Raw genomic sequence first — 20,546 nt, 5'->3', positions numbered from 1 at the left:
TCATCATGTATTGTCTTTCTGCTGACCGGTTAGCACGCATCGAAAGCTTTTCACTGTATCTCGGTACATGTGAGAATAAACTGAACTAAATGCAAACTAACTTGCAGTCATCCTCTGCCAGATGCAACAGAAGGTCCCTGATGACACCTCACACCAGGAAGGCAAAAATCCCAATCACAATATCGATTGAAGTTTTGTAGACTGGTGCCATCCTCTATACCCCACCCACCAGTGTCAGACATTAGAAACAAAAGTAACACCCACAGATAGGTCGATACACAAATTAACGTTGCTCATTAAAGGCAGTGGGCCACCTAAGAAATTCTAGTTACAGTACTACCATTCAGACTTCATATTAGTCTCAAATCTTTCTTTGAATTTGAATTTAATTTTTTTTATTTTGGAGATACAGGTGGAAACTGGCCCTTCGACCCACCGAGTCTGCACCGGCCAGCAATCCCTGCACACTTATATTACCCTACACACACTCGGGACAATTTACAATTTTACCAAGCCAATTAGCCTACAAACCTGTAGGTCTTTGTAGTGTGGCTGGAAACTAGAGCGCCCGGAGAAAACCCACGCAGGGCACGGGGAGAACGTACAAACTCCGCACAAAACCTAATGCACAAATTGAATAGTTAAAATGAAATACGGTTTCAATAATTTGGGTTCAAGCTGGTGCAGCTGCTGCCTCACAGTATCAGGGCCCGGGTTCGATCCTGACCTCGGGTGCTGTCTGTGACGAGTTTGCACATTTTCCCAGTGACCGTGTGGGTTGTCTCCGGTTGCCCCCTTTTCTTCCCACATCCCAAAGACGTGCCGGTTTATCGGTTAATTGGCCTCTAAATTGCCCGCCAGTGTGCAAAGAGCGGATGTGAATGTGAGATAATATCGAACTGGTGTAACGGGTGATCGATGATCTGCAAGGACTCAGTGGGACGAAAGGCCTGTTTCCATGCAATCAAATTGTACACAATCTATTTTTTTAATAACGTAGATTTTCAGCGTAAACTCACTGAAGACAAAATGTGACCCCTCAGTATATGTTCTATTCCGACAGCTCCATGCATTTGATCTATATCACGAGATTGTTAGCTACAATTTAAATGGAATTCATTTCACAATGTTTTTTGGAAGAGCTAATGCCTTCTCCTTGTAATTCCCAACTTTCTTTTGAAATAGGAAGAGCTGGGGGAGCTCAAAGCTTGTTGGATTTACAAGAGACTAAATCTCTGAAAGCCCTTGTTGGCACTCTTCAAAGATTGGCGATCTAAAAACATCTCTCTGCAGGTTTGAGTTGATTTAAGTCATGTGCTGAATGCTGGAAGTTCCAGTGCGGAATGAAGCCAGAGCAATAGCCATCGTTTGCTATGTCTGCCTTTGAGGAAGGCTGCTGACAGCTGTGGGAGATCAAAAGCAGATCAGGTTGCTACACAAACTGCATGCCGCTTGCCTCAAAGAAGCGCCAAGATCGGCCTTCCACAAAGCCAGGAAATGTGGAGGTGCAACAGTGACTGAGAGCTCATCTCAGTTGCTGCATAAATTCATAGGTTCATAAGTTCCAGGAGGAGAATTGGGCTATTCGACTCATTAAGTCTACTCTGCCATTCAATCATGGCTAATCTATCTTTTCCTCTCAACGCCAATCTCCTGCCTTCTCCTTTTTAAAGGTACATCCTTTTATTCTGAGGCTGTGGTCTCTAGTCCTAGACTCTCCCACTAGTGGAAACATCCCTGTGAAAACATCTAGTGGAATTCCGTTTCCTGCTCCTTTATAGGCTGCCAAATGTATACTCCTTATCCTAAAGATACACTTTTGGGTCAGGCATCTCTGGAGAAAAAAAAAAAGATAACATTTGGGGTTGAGACGGATTGTGCAACATTTTTATGGGATTGTGCAATTGAAGGATGCGTAACTGCTGCCTCAGTATTTTTCTTTTCACAGTCATACAGCACGGAGACAGGCCCTTCGGCCCAACTCACCCATGTGAACCAAGATCTGAGCATGTCCCATTTGACACAGATCCCCTTACACTTTTCCAACCCATGTACCTATCACAATGTTGTTTCAATGGAATAGTATAGTTCTACAGTGGCAGAATGGCATAATGGCACAGCGATAGAGTTGCTGCCTAACAGCGGCAGACACCCGGGTTCGATCTTGACTATGGTGGGACATCCCCGGGTGTTCTAGTTTCCTCCCACACTCCAAAGACATAAAGATTTGTAGGTTAATTGGCTTTGGTAAGTTATACAATTTTCCCTAGTGTGTGTATGTTAGTGTAAAGGGTGATCACTGGTTGACGCAGACTCGGTGGGCTGTAGGGCCCGTTTCCATGCTGTATCTTTAAAGCTAAAGTTGTAATATGTAATAGTTATCATATCTGCCTCAAGTCCCTCCTCCGGCAGCTCATTTCACATACCCATCACCCTCCGAGTCAATAGGCTGCCTCTCAGATTCCTATTTAATCGCCTTTAAGCCCTTGAACATACAGTGGGTCCTCGTTTTTGATTCCCCTACTCTGGGCAAAAGACTGTGCATTCACCTTATCTGTCCCCCTCATGATTTTATACACCTCTTTTTATAAACATCTTCCTGCGCTCAAGGAATAAAGTCGTAGCCTGCCTATAGCCCAGGCCCTCATGTCACAATCCCTCCTTTGTATGTTACGCAGGTTGTTTAAATCCTATCAAGGCAACTAATTAAAACAACAACAATCTTGCAACAATGATACATGAATGATCTTTGTTCCTCTTTGTTCCAAGTACAGGGGCTCTAAAAACATGATATGCCAATCACAAATTGACACAGATTTGACAACGGCACTATCCACTTAAACCATTTCCAGCATATAAGCAGTGCAGGTTCAGAGGGGAACGTTTTAACTCAAGTCATTCTTAGAAAGTTGAAAGTATTTTCCCATGGGGCTTGTAATGAGTCAGTAATGAGCTGTGCTGATACAAGAAGCTACTCTTTCACTAGTCTGAAATATGAAATATGTTCATTCTTAATATGTTTTGTGGTACTTTAGACTAGATACAGCGTGGAAACAGGCTCACCAATTCTGCACTGACCAGCGATCACCCCATACACTGGCACTATCCAATACACAAGGGACTATTTTTATAATTTTACCAAAGCAAATTACCCTACAAACCTGTATCTAGAGTCTGTATGCTCACGCTGAGGTATGCTCTGAAAACTTACGATCATGGCCTTAAATCCATCTTCCTGCTCAGTGTCCAGAACCCTTAATTCCCATGCCATAGTCATAGAGTCATATAGTGTGGAAACAGGCCCTTCAGCCCTACTTGCCCATACCGACCAACATGTTCCATTGAAATATCTCGCTCAACTTTGAATAATCATTTGGGACTGAACTACGAAAATTGCACCCTTCCCCACAATTTGCTGAAAATTACATTGATGAGGAAAGAAAGCCTTTACCACATTGATCGCTGTTACATTCTCCACCAATTATACACCTTGGAAGGTCTATTTCCCTCATTTACTTCTGTCAGTAGTGGAGGTTGTCAGTGGGATATAAGTGGTTGACCAGTTCAACCCTGCCCTGTGGTCCCTAAAGAGTCATACAACACAGAACACGCCCTTTGGCCCACTTTGTCCATGACGACCAACATGCCTCATCTATACTAGTCCCACCTTTCTGCGTTTGACGCACATCACTCCAGACCTCACCTATCCATGTACCTCTCTGAATGTTGAAATGTTGTGATAGTACCCACCTCCTCTACTACCTCTGGCAGCTCGTCCCATATACCCCACTACCCTTTGTATAAATAATTTTCCCTTCAGGTTCCTGTTAAATATTCCCCCCTTCACCTTAAGCCAATGACCTCTGGTTCTCGATTCCCTTATTGTTGGCCAAAGATTCTGTCCATTTTCCCAATCTAATCCTTGTAGTTTTGTACACACTTACTTTTCAAGTCCTTCTTGAGTTTGCGGAGGTCCTTCTCAAAGTCCTCAAACTTCATCTGTGAAGCTTGAAACACGTCCTGTGGTTCTGGCAAAGGGAAAACACTTTGTTCTGTACCTGCATCCTGAGAGAAGATAGTTGGATTTTTTTAACCTACATCCCTTCAATATGATTACATGATAACAAAGCTAATACAGCAAACTCTTGTTGTTCCAGACCTCATCATAATGGATTTCGATCACATCAGTCTCTTAAGAACACAGGTTGCTAGTTACACTGCGGAGGGAATGGCCCCGATCCACACTTAACTCTATTAATCAATGTAACAAACAGCCTTTAGTGTTTTTAGCTGGCAGTAACAAAAATACATTTCTAGCCCTTAAAAAGAACTTTGTATTTGAAAACAATTTGATGTTTCACAGAGTGACCGCTAGGTGGTTGGAGCAAATTCCTTACTCGGTTACAGTGGATAATCAGTATCGACGGACACCATTCCACCCCCTCCCCCCCCCCCCCCCCACCCCATATGGTCTGTTATAACGAGGGTTTACGTAAAGCACTTAACTCTAAGCTTGAAGATGCAATAATGACCAAAAATGTTCACAAGTATTGCAAACGTACCTGATCAAAATTCCGCAGATAATATGTCACCAGGTAGAAGAGGAGATTAATACTGTTATCCTGAAAGGAGAAGAGAAGTGTCAGTATAGTTTGTTGGATTAACAGCACATGACTGCTCTGTTCTAGAGCAGATCCAAGATGGCACCCAAGGCAGGTAACTCTTTGTCCCTGGTTACAGAAGTGGATCTGCAATCAAGCTTTATAATCAATACACTCTTAAATCTCTACTCCAACAGCAGCATTTCTGAGTTTAACTATGCTACACTGTGGATGGCTTAAAGGTGATCATGTATTGTATTTCCTTTCACTGGCTTGCACGCAGTAAAAGCTTTTCACTCTACCCCGGTACACTTGACAATAAACTAAACTAAAAATTGACTGTGATAGGCTCAGAAACAGATGATCATTTCCAAATCAACTGCACATTTATTTTGTGTCCTATTCCCCCAACAAATCAGTTTAAACCTTCCAGAGACAACAGCATATACATCCTCTTCACGATGTTAGTTTAGTGTCACATGTACCGAGGTACAGTGAAAAGCTTTTGTTGCATGCTAGCCAGTCAGCAGAAAGACAATACACGATTACAATCAAGCCACACTGTACACTTGCAAGATAAAGTGCAAGATCAAGTCCAATCAGGTGGATGGTAGCTCAGGTTTGCTTTCTAGGTGTTGCTAGGATGGTTCAGTTGCCTGATAACAGTTGGGAAGAAAATGTCCCTGAATCTGGAGGTGTGCGTTTTCAAAGTACTATACCTCTTGCCTGATGGGAGAGGGGAGAAGAGGGAGTGGCTTGGGTGCAACTCATCTTTAATTATGCTGGTGGCCTTGCTGAGGCAGCGTGAGATGTAAATGGAGTCAATGGAATAGAGGTTGGTTTGTATGATGATCTGGGCTGCGTCCACAATTCTCTGTAGTTTCTTGCGGTCTTGGATGGAGCTATTCCCAAACCATTCTGTGATGCATCCTGATAAATGCTTTCTAGGATATTGAATCATTCCGATTCATAGACCAACTGTGCCGTTGCATTCTCCACCCACCCCAAACTTTCTCAGCTTCACTCTCCTTCATCATACAATATACAATACAAAACTCATAGGTCTTAGTATTCATGGCAACTCCCTCAAGCAGCAACTGAACTGACTGTGGGCCTGAAAGAGCTCAGGATAGTTAACTATTTGCTCACCTCCGGCAATGGGGTGGAAGATTGCAACCTTCACGTGGTCCGCCCGGTTTCAACAAATGCAATCAACCCGGCGTGCACAATCAAATAAGATCAAATAGAACAAGTTGTCCTACAACTTTTTGCTGTGCACGCCATACGTAGGAAGAAGGAGAAGACGGCCTCCTGCAATGTAGTGAGTTTCCCTCTGTGCGAACACCACGCAATAAATAACATAATAGAACAAAATCTTTCGGGGTGGCACTGTGGCACAGCGGTGGAGTTGGGGTCTTACAGTGCCAGAGACTTGGGTTTGATTCTGACTGTGTGCACTGTCTGTATGGAGTGTGTACATTCTCCCTGTGACCGCATGGGTTTTAGCATGGAAACAGGCCCTTTGGCCTACCTTGCCCAAACCGACTAACATATTCCATCTACACTGTCTGTGTTTGGCCCATATCCCTCTAAATCCATCCTATTCATGTACTTGTCTAAATGCTTCTTAAACCCTGTGATAGTATGTTTTCTACGAGTGTTCCAGTTTCCTCCCACACTCCAATGATGCACAGGTTTGTCGGTTAATTGGCTTAATTGTCCCTTGTGTGTAGGATAGTGTTAGTGCATGGGCGATCGCTGGTCAGCGCACTCAGAGGGTGAAAGTGTCTGTTTCTGCGTTGTATCTCTAAAGTCTACAGTGTTTAGCTGTGGTAGGTATCAAAACGGAACAATACTTACAGCAGCACACCAGACCTGTTAACACAGTACTCAATAGATAACATAAAACAAAACAAAAAATAACTTCAATAAATAAATAAAAACAATATGAGTGCAAAACAAACCAAAAGCTCAAAGCCCCTAATGCAACCAAAACAGTGTGGAGTTAAGAGTTTAGTTATCGTTTGTAGTGTTCAATAGCTGGATGTTTGGTGCAGAAGCTCCCATCATCACTGTGTGCACTCCTTTTACGGGTGGAAGCTTATTGATTTTAACACAACCTAATGTGCTGGATGTAAAGCTGAGAGCAAGGGCAATACCATATTGCCTAATGGTTGGCAACACACGGATGCTTAATAGGTCACTTCCCTCAGGTCTAATGCCTCGAAGGATTTCAAGGGGAGAGTACATTCTGAGTGAAGGTGCTGCCCAATTGTTCAACTGTTGTGGTTACAATTATTGACACAGCGAGGGGAGATGGGTGGAGGTTGAAGCATGATCCATGATTCTTATGTGTATAATCCAGACATCCTCACTCGCTACAGCTGTCCTGTAACTTGCAGAACATTGGATGCCAGAATAAACCTGACCAAAAGGCATCTTTATGGAATCTCATGCCCCTGTCCCACTTAGGAAACGTGAACGGAAAACTCTGGAGACTTTGCGCCCCACCCAAGGTTTCCGTGCGGTTCCCGGAGGTTTTTGCCAGTCTCCCTACCTGCTTCCACTAACTGCAACCTCCGGCAACCACCTGCAACCTCCGGGAACCGCACGGAAACCTTGGGTGGGCGCAAAGTCTCCAGAGGTTTCCGTTCAGGTTTCCTAAGTGGGACAGGGGCATAATGATTTAGTTTAGTTTATTCTCAGGAGTACCGAGGTGCAGTGAAAAGCTATTGTTACGTGCTAACCAGTCAGCGGAAAGACAATACATGATTACAATCGAGCCATCCATAGTGTACAGATACATGATAAAGCACATAAGACACGATGAGCGAAAAGGCAAGAAATACACCACTTAAAATCAAACATCAGAGCAAAATACTGCAGATGCTGGAAATCTGAATGACATCAAAATGTTCAAAATGCTCATCAGGCAAATTGTAATCCTGGCCACTGATTTTATCATGGAATAATTCAATTGGGGGTTTATTTTGTGCTAGATATAAATGTTAAGAAAGAGAAAAATCAGAACCCAGTCGATAATTCTTTGCATTGGAAATGTAATACTGTGGTTATTGCAAGTTACCCGACTTGTATGTTTTAGACTTTAGAACTATACAGTGGAAACAGGCCCTTCGGACCACTGAGTAGGCGCCAACCAGCATTCAACCCGTACACTAACACTACCCTACACACTGGGGACAATTGACAATTTACCTGTACGTTTTGGGAGTGTGGGAGGAAACCGGAGCACCCGGAGAAAATTCACGTGGCCACAGGAAGAATACGCAAACCCAGTATTGACAAGAACCCGTAAGCAGGATCAAGCCCAGGTCTCTGGCACAGTGAGGCAGCAACTCTACCACTGCGCCACTGTGCTTTTCATCAATAATCCTTTTGGGGAAAAAATGTGGATAAACCACAGCATTCTTTATTTCCGACCCCCACTGTTCATTTGTAAATGCTTGTGACAAACATTTACTGTGTGACTGACACGGAGGGGTTACTGATAGTGTGTGGGAGGGAATTTCCCAATACTGGGAATCAGTAACAAAGAAGTGCTTCACTGCTGTTATTCCAACTATTCATGTTAGTTCAGCTCCCACACCGTCAAGGAGTATTAACTCTTCTAATTCCTCAATTAAATCGTTAAGATTCACAGTTTAAGGAAAACAAAATAATTTTAAAATTAATTTCAAGGGTCATTCTTTAAGATAATAGGTTCAAAAATGTGGAAATTTCCATGCTGTCAATGGTTAGAGGTGCACAGTGCAAAGACATTCGAAAACATCAGTAATAGAGAGTCAACACAATCTTTAAAGAATAAGGCTGTAGGAACAAAAAGAATGGCAGGCAGTTTCTAGTGGGGTACCGCAAGCCTCAGTGCTGGGACCCCAGCTATTTACAATATATATTAATGATTTGGACGAGGGAATTGAATGCAACATCTCCAAGTTTGCGGATGACACGAAGCTGGGGGGCAGTGTTAGCTGTGAGGAGGATGCTAGGAGGCTGCAAGATGACTTGGATAGGCTGGGTGAGTGGACAAATGCATGGCAGATGCAGTATAATGTGGATAAATGTGAGGTTATCCACTTTGGTGGCAAAAACAGGAAAGTAGACTATTATCTGAATGGTGGCCGATTAGGAAAAGGGGAGATGCAACGAGACCTGGGTGTCATGGTACACCAGTCATTGAAAGTAGGCATGCAGGTGCAGCCTGAAGAAAGCGAATGGTATGTTAGCATTCATAGCAAAAGGGTTTGAGTATAGGAGCAGGGAGGTTCTACTGCAGTTGTACAGGGTCTTGCTGAGACCACATCTGGAGTATTGCGTACAGTTTTGGTCTCCTAATCCGAGGAAAGACATTCTTGCCATAGAGGGAGTACAGAGAAGGTTCACCAGATGATTCCTGGGATATCAGGACTTTCATATGAAGAAAGACTGGATAGACTCGGCTTGTACTCGCTGGAATTTAGAAGATTGAGGGCGGATCTTATAGAAACTTACAAAATTCTTAAGGGGTTGGACAGGCTAGATGCAGGAAGATTGTTCTCGATGTTGGGGAAGTCCAGAACAAGGAGTCACAGTTTAAGGATAAGGGGGAAATCTTTTAGGACTGAGATGAGAAAAACATTTTTCACACAGAGAGTGGTGAATCTCTGGAATTCTCTGCCACAGAAGGTAGTTGAGGCCAGTTCATTGGCTATATTTAAGAGGGAGTTAGATGTGGCCCTTGTGGCTAAAGGTATCAGGGGGTATGGAGAGAAGGCAGGTACAGGATACTGAGTTGGATGATCAGCCATGATCATATTGAATGGCGGTGCAGGCTCGAAGGGCCGAATGGCCTACTCCTGCACCTATTTTCTATGTTTCTATGTTTCTAAAAAGTGATAAACTGAAAACAAAGGAGGAATGACAAATATAGTAAACATTGGAAAACGAATTTAAAATAATAGGGGCACAGTAGTAGTTATGTTGCAAAACTTACCTTCAGCGGCGCTGCAGTTCTGTCACTGCCCGTGCACGCGACTTTGGTGCCTTTGAGAGGGGGGCGGGTTTAAAATGCCGTTTCTTCCAGGCTGTTTAAATCGATGTTCATCAGCCTGTTTAATTGTTCAAGAAAAATCGCTGCGACAGCCGTTCTCTGCACTTATTTTCAAGCTAAGTTATATAATTTAATTGTTATAGGAAATTAAAAATCATCTTCTAAAGCCGTGAACGCCGGCAACGGGACGGATCTCATGTAGGGGACAAGGCAAGGTAGGCTGTTTATTTTTACATTAAAAAGTGTTTCTTAAGTTCCCTTTAATCAAAATTTTAAGTTGCGAGAAGGTGACTTGGAGCCCCTCCGAATCGGCAGTATTTTTCCTGCCGATATGGGGCTCAAAATCACTGCAACTGCAACGTTCCAAATGATCGCATTCCAGAAACACCCACTTGCAAGATGATTTAAATGGCCATTAATTTGCGGGTATTAAACACTAAACTCCTTCCATTTGGCCTATAAATCCATGACAATGAGATTTTAAAATCATGTTATATTGTGAGTTCTTGTGTGTATGTTATTTGGACACTTAGGCTATTTAAAAATGTTGATCTTTTCTTAAGAAATGGATAGGTTTAGACCTAGTAATTGAATTATGTAATTAGCTACAATTGGGTAACTAACTAATTATATGCTTTAATTTCAGGTCATCCAAGTAAGATTGTTTCATATTTGTTTCCGAATGCTTCAATCTATAATAACTGAAAATTTATTTCAGTTTTCTTAATTTTTAATAAAGTTATGGGCTTTTGACTGTCCTCGATCACAGCTTTTGTGTTAAGTCAATGGAAAAGCAATAGGGAACAAGATGCTAATTTCCGAGTATGAAAATGGCCATAACTTTTTTAATACTGAAGATATGAAAGTGAATTAGGTGTCAAATTAAACTTCTTTTTATGCTTTATCTGGTGGGATAAATTGCAGACTTGAATTTTAAAATCTCAAAATTTTGTAACATTGCTAACAGTAGTGCAGCAGTAGAGTTGCTGCCAGGAGGCTCGGATTCGATCCTGACTATGGATGCTTGTCTGTACTGTGTTTGGGTTTTCTCCGGTTTCCTCCCATACTCCAAAGATGTACAGGTTTGTAGGCTAATTGGCTTTGCATAATTGTAAATTTTCCTTGGTGTGTGTAGGAAACAGACAATTTACAATCAAATTATCAAAGCCAATTAACCTACATACCTGTATGTCTTTGGAGTGTGGGAGGAAACCGGAGATCCCAGGGAAAACCCACGTAGGTCACGGGGGGAACGTACAAACTCCGTACAGACAGCATCCATAGTCAGGATCAAGCCAGGTCTCTGGTGCTGCAAGGCAGCAACTCCACCACTGCGCCACTCCTCTATGCTGTTTGTGGAGGGTTTAAATTAATTTGGTTGGGGAAAGGGACACATTAGATGGGAAGTTGAGGGGAATGAGGTAGTACCATCTAAACTAACCCCATTTATCAGCACTTGGTGCGTAGTCTTCTTTATCTTAGCAAGGTATAGAGGGGCAGGATTTTAAAAAATGGAGGAACAAAAATAAATCAGTAATTCCAATAGGTAAAACAGACATTGGCACAATAAAGCAAATGGAATAGGTGCAAGGCTAAACCACATCTATTTTAATGCAAAGCAGAGGAACAGAAAGCTTTGATCAGCACAAGGGAAGATAATATTGTTGCCATCAAAGATATGGTTAAAAGGGCAGGGCTGCCAACTCTATACTACAGAGTATAATATTGAGTACAATATAATATTATAGTACAGTATAATATTACTTCTTGGAAGGATATAAAAGAAAAAGTGTGTTTGCGGTACTGTCCAGGGAGTCCATTGCTGCAGTAATAAGGGAGGATATCCTGAAAGACCCTTCACATGGGGAGAGTTTAGGAACAAAAGACAGGGTGATCATTTTGCTGGGTGCATGCTGCAGACTTCCTGAGCATCAGCGGGAGATTCAGTAGTTTTGCAGACACATCACCTTGATATGCAAGGGTCATGGTAGTCAAAGATTTCAGTTTTCACAACATTAACCTGGATTGCTTTAGTGTGAAAATTGCAGGAGATATTTTAAAGTGCATCCAGGAGAGTTTTTGAACTAAGACATAGATACCTCTACGAGAGAAGTGGCATCACTGGCGGTAGTTCCGTTTAGTTTGGGGATTGTGTGGAAACAGGTTTGCGCCGACCAACGGTCATCCATACACTAGTTCTAACCTACACACTAGGGGCAATTTACAATTTACCGAAGCCAATTAATCTACAAATTCAGTTTAGTTTAGTGATACAGAATGCAAACAGGCCCTTCGGCCAAGTGAGTCCACGCCGACCAGCGATTCCCACACACTAACATTATCCTACACACACTAGGCACAATTTACAATAGTAGTAAGCCAATTCACCTACAAACCTGTATGTCTTTGGTGTGTGGGAGGAAACCGAATCTCCCGGAGAAAACCCCTGCGGTCACATGGAAGAAGGTACAAACTCCGTACAGACAGCACCTGTAGTCAGGATCGAACCCGGGTCCCTGGCGTTGTAAGGCAGCAACTCTACCACTGCACCACTGCAGTGCCTCTGAATTAGCTTTGGGATGGGCATTACAATTGCCATGGGATAGAAGGCTACACACCAAGTGCTGACAAATGGGGTTAGTTTAGATGGTACTTGGTGATCAATATGGATATTGACCCGAGTCCTGGGTTCATCTGCGGGCCAGTGGCTGCGTCCGTTGGACTGGAGGGCGGCAGCTTCGACCACCCCTGTTTGAGCCGGCCCGTTGCGGGGTTCGGTGAACCGCGGGACTGATTTACCATCGCACGGTGGGGTATCGCCTCAGCGCAGAGGGAGAAGAGGAGGGAAGAGACTGCAGCCCTAAGATTTTTGCCTCCACCACAGTGAGGAGGTGCTTGGAGGACTCACTGTGGTGGTGTTAATTTGTGTTTATTGTGTTTATTGTTGTTATTATTGTATGATTGTATGTATGACTGCAGGCACGAAATTTCGTTCAGACCGTAAGGTCTGAATGACAAAAAAGGCATTCAATTCAATATGATGAACTTAAAGGGCCGTTTCTATGCTGCACCATTCTATGGCTCAGCCTGGGGGGAGGGAACTACACAGTTGGAACTTGTTTGAAGATGGCGGCGTGTTCAGACGCAGCGGCTTTGTGCTCCCAAGTCCGAGTCAATTCGGAGCAGCCCGGCACCGAACGCGGCTGTGGAAATAAGTTATTTAAAAACCTCAGAACCGCGAGATTGAACTGTTTTGACTATTTTACTGTTCTTTTTACAATCTATGTTCTCGGTATCTAAATCTAAATGTTATTAGTTATTTATGTTATGACATCGGATGGAAGCTGCGTACCAAATCTCGTTGCGCTTATGTGCAATGACAATAAAAAAGATATTATTTTTATTATCAACTCTGCCAAATGTATCTGGCTGTTGGAAGCAGGCTCAGCGAGTTTTATTTGTCCATTTTTCCCAAGTTCAGAATTATTTGCAAGTGAATTTAAGGGAAATACTGATGGGGATATGCCAGTTAAACTGGTCAAGACTTTATTCACTTCACTGGTAACGACTCAAAATGCTTCTGCACATTTGACCAACCCAACATTAAGTGATTCAGCTCATTTTAAAAATAACTATTTATATGAACATTATAGCCAGGAGACTCAGTAACTGGAAACAAACTGAGGCTGCTGTGCTACTAAAGGAAATGAACTCATCTTAATGCCTTTAATAAGCTATTTTTGATAAATGTGCTTATTTCCTTCACAGTTATAACTACAGCTTCTCTGTCCAACATCCCAACTGCATCAGGCTTAATTGATGCAATAAAAATATTCAACTACAGCTCGCACTTCCCAGCGACAGTTACTGTTTTTCGGTCGAGAATCCAAATCGCAGAGAAATGTGAATGCAGCCCTGTCCATCACATCGACCAATCTCACCACCATCTGGGGTGGCATAGCGGTAGAGTTGATGCCTTACAGAGCAGGAGACCAGAGTTCGATCCTGACCAGGGGTGCCATCTGTATGGAGTTTGTACGTTCCTCCCCAAACCACATGGGTTTTCTGGGGGTGTTTCTGTTTCCTCCCACACTCCACAGAAGTACATGTCTGTAGGCTAATTGAATTCAGTTAACATTGTAAATTGGCCCTAGTGTGTAGAATAGTGCTAGTTTATGGGGATCACTGGTTGGCGCAAACACGGTGGGCTGAAGGACCCGTTTCCACACTTTATCTTTAAATTAAACGAAACTCCGACTCCATCTACACTTCACTCTGCCTCGGGAAAGCTGCCAACACAAACAAGGACCTTTCTCACCCAATAGGGAGAAGATACAAAATCTTGAAAGTATGTACCACCAGACTCAGAAACAGCTTCTTTCCCTCAAAAATCGTATTTTTGAACATTTCTCCCATAAACCAGTGTGCAGTCCATTCTTCCAACCGACCTCATTGCGGACATTGGACCTCTAACAGTCGTGCTGCAATGCTGAAAATATATCTTACACTCTGGCATTTTTCTCTCTGCTCTACGTGGTGTACAAGGCTTGATTGTACTCGTGAACATTATCTGATTTAATTGAATAGTACACAAAAAAGCTTTTCACTGTATCTTGGAACACGTGACAATAATAAACCAAACCAAAATGAAAACAATTCTCCAACCCTCTTCTTTGAACTGGACTATCCACTTTAAATAATCTCTGAACAATGTGAAAATCTTGTTCAGTGTGTATCCGCACACAGATTATGAACTGCAAAGCTTACATTAAAAAAGTCAATAACGCTTCAGTTTAATGTTAAAAGGATTTGCATCTTGACAAAAACTATTTCCAGCCTTGCCAAAATCATTTGAAATGAATTCCAAGTTATGCAAGTAATCTTTCAATGGTCAATGCACACAAAATAAATCCAAATCACAGGAACTTAGCATTCAAAACTATCATAGAATAATTTCTTGTTGTATATGGATGGCGTGATTGTAATCATGTATAGTCTTTGCATATGTCAGCTGTTATCAGGCAACAGACCATCCTATCACCAATTAGCGAGTCCTGAACAACCATCTACCTCACTGGAGACCCTTGGGCTATCTTTAATTGGACTTTACCTTGCACTAAATGTTATTCCCTTTATCCATACACTGTGGATGCCTCGATTGTCATCATGTCCAGCCTCTCTGCTATAACATTCAATTGAGTGTCAAAGTTGTAGAGCACAGAAACTGACTTTCAGCCCACCATGTCCATGCCGATCGCTTAGCCCATCTTCCCATTTACCTGTATTAGTTCCGTGTTTCTCCATACTTTCTACTTAAGTATCTGCCTAAATGTCTCTTCAAAAAGATGACATGCTTGAGTAACTCAGCGGGTTAGGCTTTTTTTTTACACCTCCAGTGCTTCAATGGTTCTTTATGTGTCACATATGCAGAGCACAGTGAAATCTTTTAGCACAACCCACAAATGTACAGTCATCTAATTTGGCGTGGTTTACAAAGAAAAAGTCCAAAGTCCTCTCCACATGTTTGAAGTACTGGAGCGCCCCTGATCCAGGTAAGCCCACGTAAGCCCCAGGCTGCTGTCGGCCCACGACAGATGTCCCTCTCCTTCAGCAGGTCACCCTTGGCCTTCTTTAATTTAGGGAAAACAAATGCATTTATTCTGGTGAATCTCCTCTGTACTCTTTCCAATGTAACCATAACCTTCCTATAGAGTGGCAAAAGTACAAGCGATGCTCCTTTAAGCGATGCTGCTTAAAGAGGTTTTTGGAAAGTTGCATTACAACATCTCAACTCATGCATTCCATGTCCTGACCTATGAAGGCAAGCATATTTATCTCTGATACCACATTAAGGGAACTATGGAATTGGACCCCAAGGTCCCTCAGTTAATCAACATTCCAGAGTCCCGTGCCAATGGCTGGATCTGCCCCGCCTTTGTTTCACTTCCAAACTGCGCCACCACACGCTTGTTGGTATTAAATCGAGTCTGCCAGTGCTCTATCCAACTTTACAGCTGTCTATATCCTGTTGTATCCTTAGACAAATCTCACTACCAACAAAACCACCAACCTTTGTGACATATAAAAATGCTCTCATCTCTTTTACATTTACATTTCTACATTACACGCAAGGTTCCTAACGCTGATCCCTCGGCACAGACTTCCAATCGGAAAAGCAATTTCCACCTCTACTCTCTGCTGTCAATTCTGGCTCCAAATAGTAGGCTCGCCTCGAGTTCCATGTAGCTTGATCTTCTAGGACAGGTTTACCCTGCAAGACATTGTTAAATGCCTTACTAAAATTCATATAGACATTATCTACTGTCCTATTTACAATATTGTTTGAAGTTATCCTACAATAAACTCAAATTAGCATGACAGCATTTCACATAAAGCCATCCTGACTACCCCTGATCAGCCTGGCTTTCTAGATGCACATAAATCCCATCAGTTAGGATTTCTTCCAAAAAATTCATAGTCATAGTGTGGAAAGAGGCCTTTCGGCCTAACTTGCCCATACCAACCAACGTGCCCCATCTACACTAGTCGCACCTGCCTACATTTGGCCCATATCCCTCTAAACCTATCCTATCATGTACCTATCGAAATGCGATATAAACGTTGCAATAATACCTGCCTCAACTACCTCCTCCGACAGCACTGTTCCATACACCCCCGTACCTTAAACCTATGTCCTCCGATTCTCAATTCCTCTACTCTGGGCAAAAGACTCTGTGTTTACGCACGATATTCCTCATAACCGTGTACACCTCTTAAAGATCACCCCTCATCCTCCTGCGCTCTAAGGAATAGTCCTAGCCTGCTCAACCTCTTCCTTTAGCTTAGGCCCTTGATTCCTGACAACATCCTGGTAAATCTTCTCTGCACCCTTTCCAGTTTGAAAGATTCAAAGATTAAAGAGCTCCATCTCCTCTCATCTTTCCAGAAGCAATCTGAGATAGATCTCATTAAGGTCTGTGGATTTATCATCCCTTTAGGATTTACCAACACTCATGCAACACATGACATTTAACACCTCTGCTTCAATAGTAAAATGCTCCATTTATCTAGATATCCCTTCCTAAGCTCACAATCTTTCATCTCAGGAATGAGTAGGTTAACCTATGATGAGTGTTTGTCAGCAATGGGCCTGGAGTTTAGAAGAATAGAGGGAGGACCTCATTGAAACACACAGAATAGTGAAAGGCTTGGATGGAGTGGATGTGGAGACGATGTTTCCACTAGTGGGATAGTCTAGGACTAGAGGTCATAGCCTCAGAATTAAAGGATGGAGATGAGGAGAAATGTCTTTAATAAAAAGGTGGTGAAACTGTGGAATTATTTGCCACAGAAAGCTGTGGAGGCCAAGTCAGTGGATATTTTTAAGGCAGAGATAGATAAATTCTTGATTAGTAGAGGTATCAGTGGTTATGAGGAGAAGGCAGGAGAATGGGGTGAGGAGGGAGAGATAGATCAGCCATGATTGAATGGCAGGGTAGACTTGATGGGTTGAATGGCCTAATTCTATTCCAATTCCTTATCTCTTTCTTGGTGAATTCAAATGAGAAATATTTATTTAGGCCCTTGCCCACATCACTTGGCTCCAAACATAGAATACCTATATGGCCCTTAAGACAACTTTCTCTTTCCCTGGTTTCAGGCTTGCTTTGGATATGCTTATCGAATGTCTTGATTCTCCTTAATACTAGTTGCAAAATAAATGTTATGCCCCCTTGCTGCTGCCTTAATACCTTCAATTCTCACTTTTGCTTCAAGATGTTTTCTTATTTTCCCACTGATCAAACCTTTAGTGGTGATGAGCTGGGGTGGGAAAATACAGGGTCAGCCACAAATTACCTCAGACCAGACGGTACCTGGTAGGCCATTGTTGGCTGAGAAAGGTGTAATTACAAGAGAAACAATGTGGAGAACTCTGGAACTGGTAAAATGACTAGGGTGGAGGAATGGGCAAGGAGGGTTGGTGGTGAAGCCGGAGGGGAAGTATGAAATGAAGTTACCAAAAAATGAGAGAATTCATTGTTCATACCGCTGGGTTGTAAACTACCCAAGTGAAACGTGGGGTTCTGTTTCTCCAATTTACGTGTGGCCTCACTCTCTTACATTATTGATACCTGCTTTCCCAACTCAAGAACCTTAACTTGAGAACATAACATCAGTCTTACAGAATTATAGTGACTGTTCCCAATGAATTCTCCCACCAGCACTTCCAATCCCTAGCCAGTTTCATTTCCTACTCACGGCAGGGCTTCAACTCAAAGGAACAACGTTAGCTATCTTCCAATCTTCTGACACCTCAGCTGTGGATAGCAAAGATATAACAAGCTCCTTAAGGGCAGCATGGTGGCACAGCAGTAGAGTTGCTGCCTTACAGCACCTTGTGTGCCTAAGGGCCCGTTTCTGTGCTGTATCTGTAAACTGAAATAAGTGCTACCCAAGTGTTTACATGATTGCAATTTAATCCCTACTTGACATCTGCCTAGTGGTCAACAGTTAAGAACTGCTTGAACTCCTTGGAGCAAACTAGCTAAGAAATTTGTCAGAGGAGTACAAATTCTTGATATTTTTTTCAGCCAGAATAAAGAACGACTGTTCTGATTAATGGAGGTCAAACACCAACAGGGAAATATCTCGCATGATAATGAAAGAACCTCAAATGAAGGAATGAATGAAAGAAAGATTCGTGAATGAACAAGGAATAATCTAAGGCATGAACAACCCACGACTGAAGAAATAAACGGAGTAATACATGGAATGCATAAAAGATCCGTGACTGAAGGAATAGATGAGGAATAATGCAAAAAAATTGCTGAAAGATCCGTGAATGAAGGAATAAAACATGGCTATGATTGGAAATGTGCTGCTCAAAAGTGCAATGAACATAGAGTAGATTAACTGCATTGCCTAAAAGGGAATCCTACATATGTATAAACGTAAAATATTAGCAAGGCTATGGGGAAGGGATCAGGTATGAAAATGAATAGACTTTGCAGCATCGATCCAATCGGCCAAACAGCTTCCTTCTGAACCTTAATGAGCCAAATTTATTTTTGCAGCAATATCACCAATTAATTTAGATTCTGTATCATGGCAACATACTGTATGTTTTTATGGCTTAACTATGTTTATGTTTTAACTCCAGCCTGAGAAACATTTTCTATTCCTCCACCTGCTGTTATCCTGTTTCTGCTTTGACGGACCTCCAGGCAAACCTCAAGCTGTGCACCAGAAATAAAACTGCACTGCCCGGCACTGCGGCCAGCTTCGCTTAGACGGAGCCAAGCAGTCACAATCAGTCAGGCTAATAACCACTTACACTGCTCTTCACATCCCGAAGTTTGGGAAGAATCTCCAGTCCATAGCCGTCTGCTTGGCCTCGACTTCGGTTGCCACCATTCATGTAGTTTCCAAAAGCAAGGATCAAACCCAGCACCTGCTTCACACTGGCACTTGTTTGGAGTGTCTGTGGCGAGAGAAGACAAAGAGAGCGCCGTTTAAAACAACAACTTTGATGTTACTACTTAACAAATGCCCTGGCAATCAGTGTGACAACTATAAAATTGACCATTTCACCCACTCATTATTATTTTGTTCCTATACGTAAATGATTTTCAATTAATTTCAAACTGCAAAGTGAGTGGAATGCATCAGATGGTGCTAGGTTTTAAACCAATATTAATTTCCAGATACATGCTTTAGCAAAGATACACTAATTGCTTGTTTAATAACCACAACAGTTAATTGCCATCCAAATAATGACATAAAATGCTGGAGTCACTCAGCAGGTCATGCAGCACCTCAGGAAAATGTGGATGGGTGACGTTTCTGGATGGGACCCTCCTTCAGACGTCACCCTTCTTCAGACCTCACCTATCCGTGTTCTTAAGAGATCCTGCCTAACTTGCTGAGTTACTCAAACACTGTGTGCTATAAGGTAAACCAGCAACTGCAGTTCCCAGTGTCACTATCCAGATTGCAGTTTGATTTTCTCAATTTCTCTTGCAATCTAAGAACTGTGAGGATGATTGTATTAACCAAACTTGACTCACTGATTACATATTTTCCTTTATCAAAACTTCCTTGTGTATTTTTTCCACCACACAACCACCTAAAGGACTGCTGGTGCACAGTATCCCTGTTCATTAAGAGATGCATTCCGATAATCCTAGATCTTTCACCAAAGCTATTCCTGAACTTTTTCCCTTACAGTTTGAAAGCCACAAGCCAAGTTAAACTGGAGAGATGCCCAAATCTTTGTTTAATTTGGATTCCCCAAGGGACATGGAGAACCTCTCTCAACCAAAGTAGGCTCTGCTTTTTTCCCCTGCACCTTTACTTATACATTTCTATAAATTAGTTGGCATTCATTGCGATCTTTACACCATTGCCTGCATAGATCCATCACATACAAGCATTTTAAAGCAAATTACCTTCATGAAATTAAATTGGATAATTAGTTCAAGTTATGTGAAGGTAAATAGGGTGGCACAGTGGCGCAGCAGTAGAGTGCAGGAAAAATGTTCCCAATGTAGGGCAAGTCCAGAACCAGGGGCCACAGTCTTAGGATAAAGGGGAGGCCATTTAAGATTGAGGTGAGAAAATCTTTTTCACCCAGAGAGTTGTGAATTTGTGGAATTCTCTGCCACAAAGGGCAGTGGAGGCCAAATCACTGGATGGATTTAAGAGAGAGTTAGATAGAGCTCTAGGGGCTAGTGGAGTCAAGGGATATGGGGAGAAGGCAGGCACGGGTTATTGATTGGGATCGATCAGCCATGATCACAATGAATGGCGGTGCTGGCTCGAAAGGCCGAATGGCCTCCTCCTGTACCTATTTTCTATGTTTCTATGTTTCTCGCTTATCCATGTTGTCCAGGGATGTC

The 20,546-nt window shown here is 42.5% G+C and overlaps 1 protein-coding gene across 1 annotated transcript in view; it reads right to left on the bottom strand.

The window, feature by feature from the left end:
* fmn2 (formin 2) overlaps window positions 1–20,546 on the bottom strand; it is a 368,117-nt gene that overhangs the window by 154,434 nt on the left and 193,137 nt on the right. The window contains exons 16-18 of the mRNA XM_033026371.1: window positions 18,983–19,129; window positions 4,563–4,622; window positions 3,945–4,065 (exon numbers count right to left, since the gene is read on the bottom strand). Of these exons, the coding sequence (XP_032882262.1) occupies window positions 3,945–4,065; window positions 4,563–4,622; window positions 18,983–19,129 (328 nt within the window). The remainder of the gene's footprint in view (window positions 1–3,944; window positions 4,066–4,562; window positions 4,623–18,982; window positions 19,130–20,546) is intronic.

Source organism: Amblyraja radiata, chromosome 8 (genome assembly GCF_010909765.2).
Source record: "Amblyraja radiata isolate CabotCenter1 chromosome 8, sAmbRad1.1.pri, whole genome shotgun sequence".
NCBI lineage: Eukaryota > Metazoa > Chordata > Chondrichthyes > Rajiformes > Rajidae > Amblyraja > Amblyraja radiata.
The sequence above is the reverse complement of the archived record's forward strand: the minus strand, read 5'-3'. Positions and strand labels throughout refer to the sequence as shown.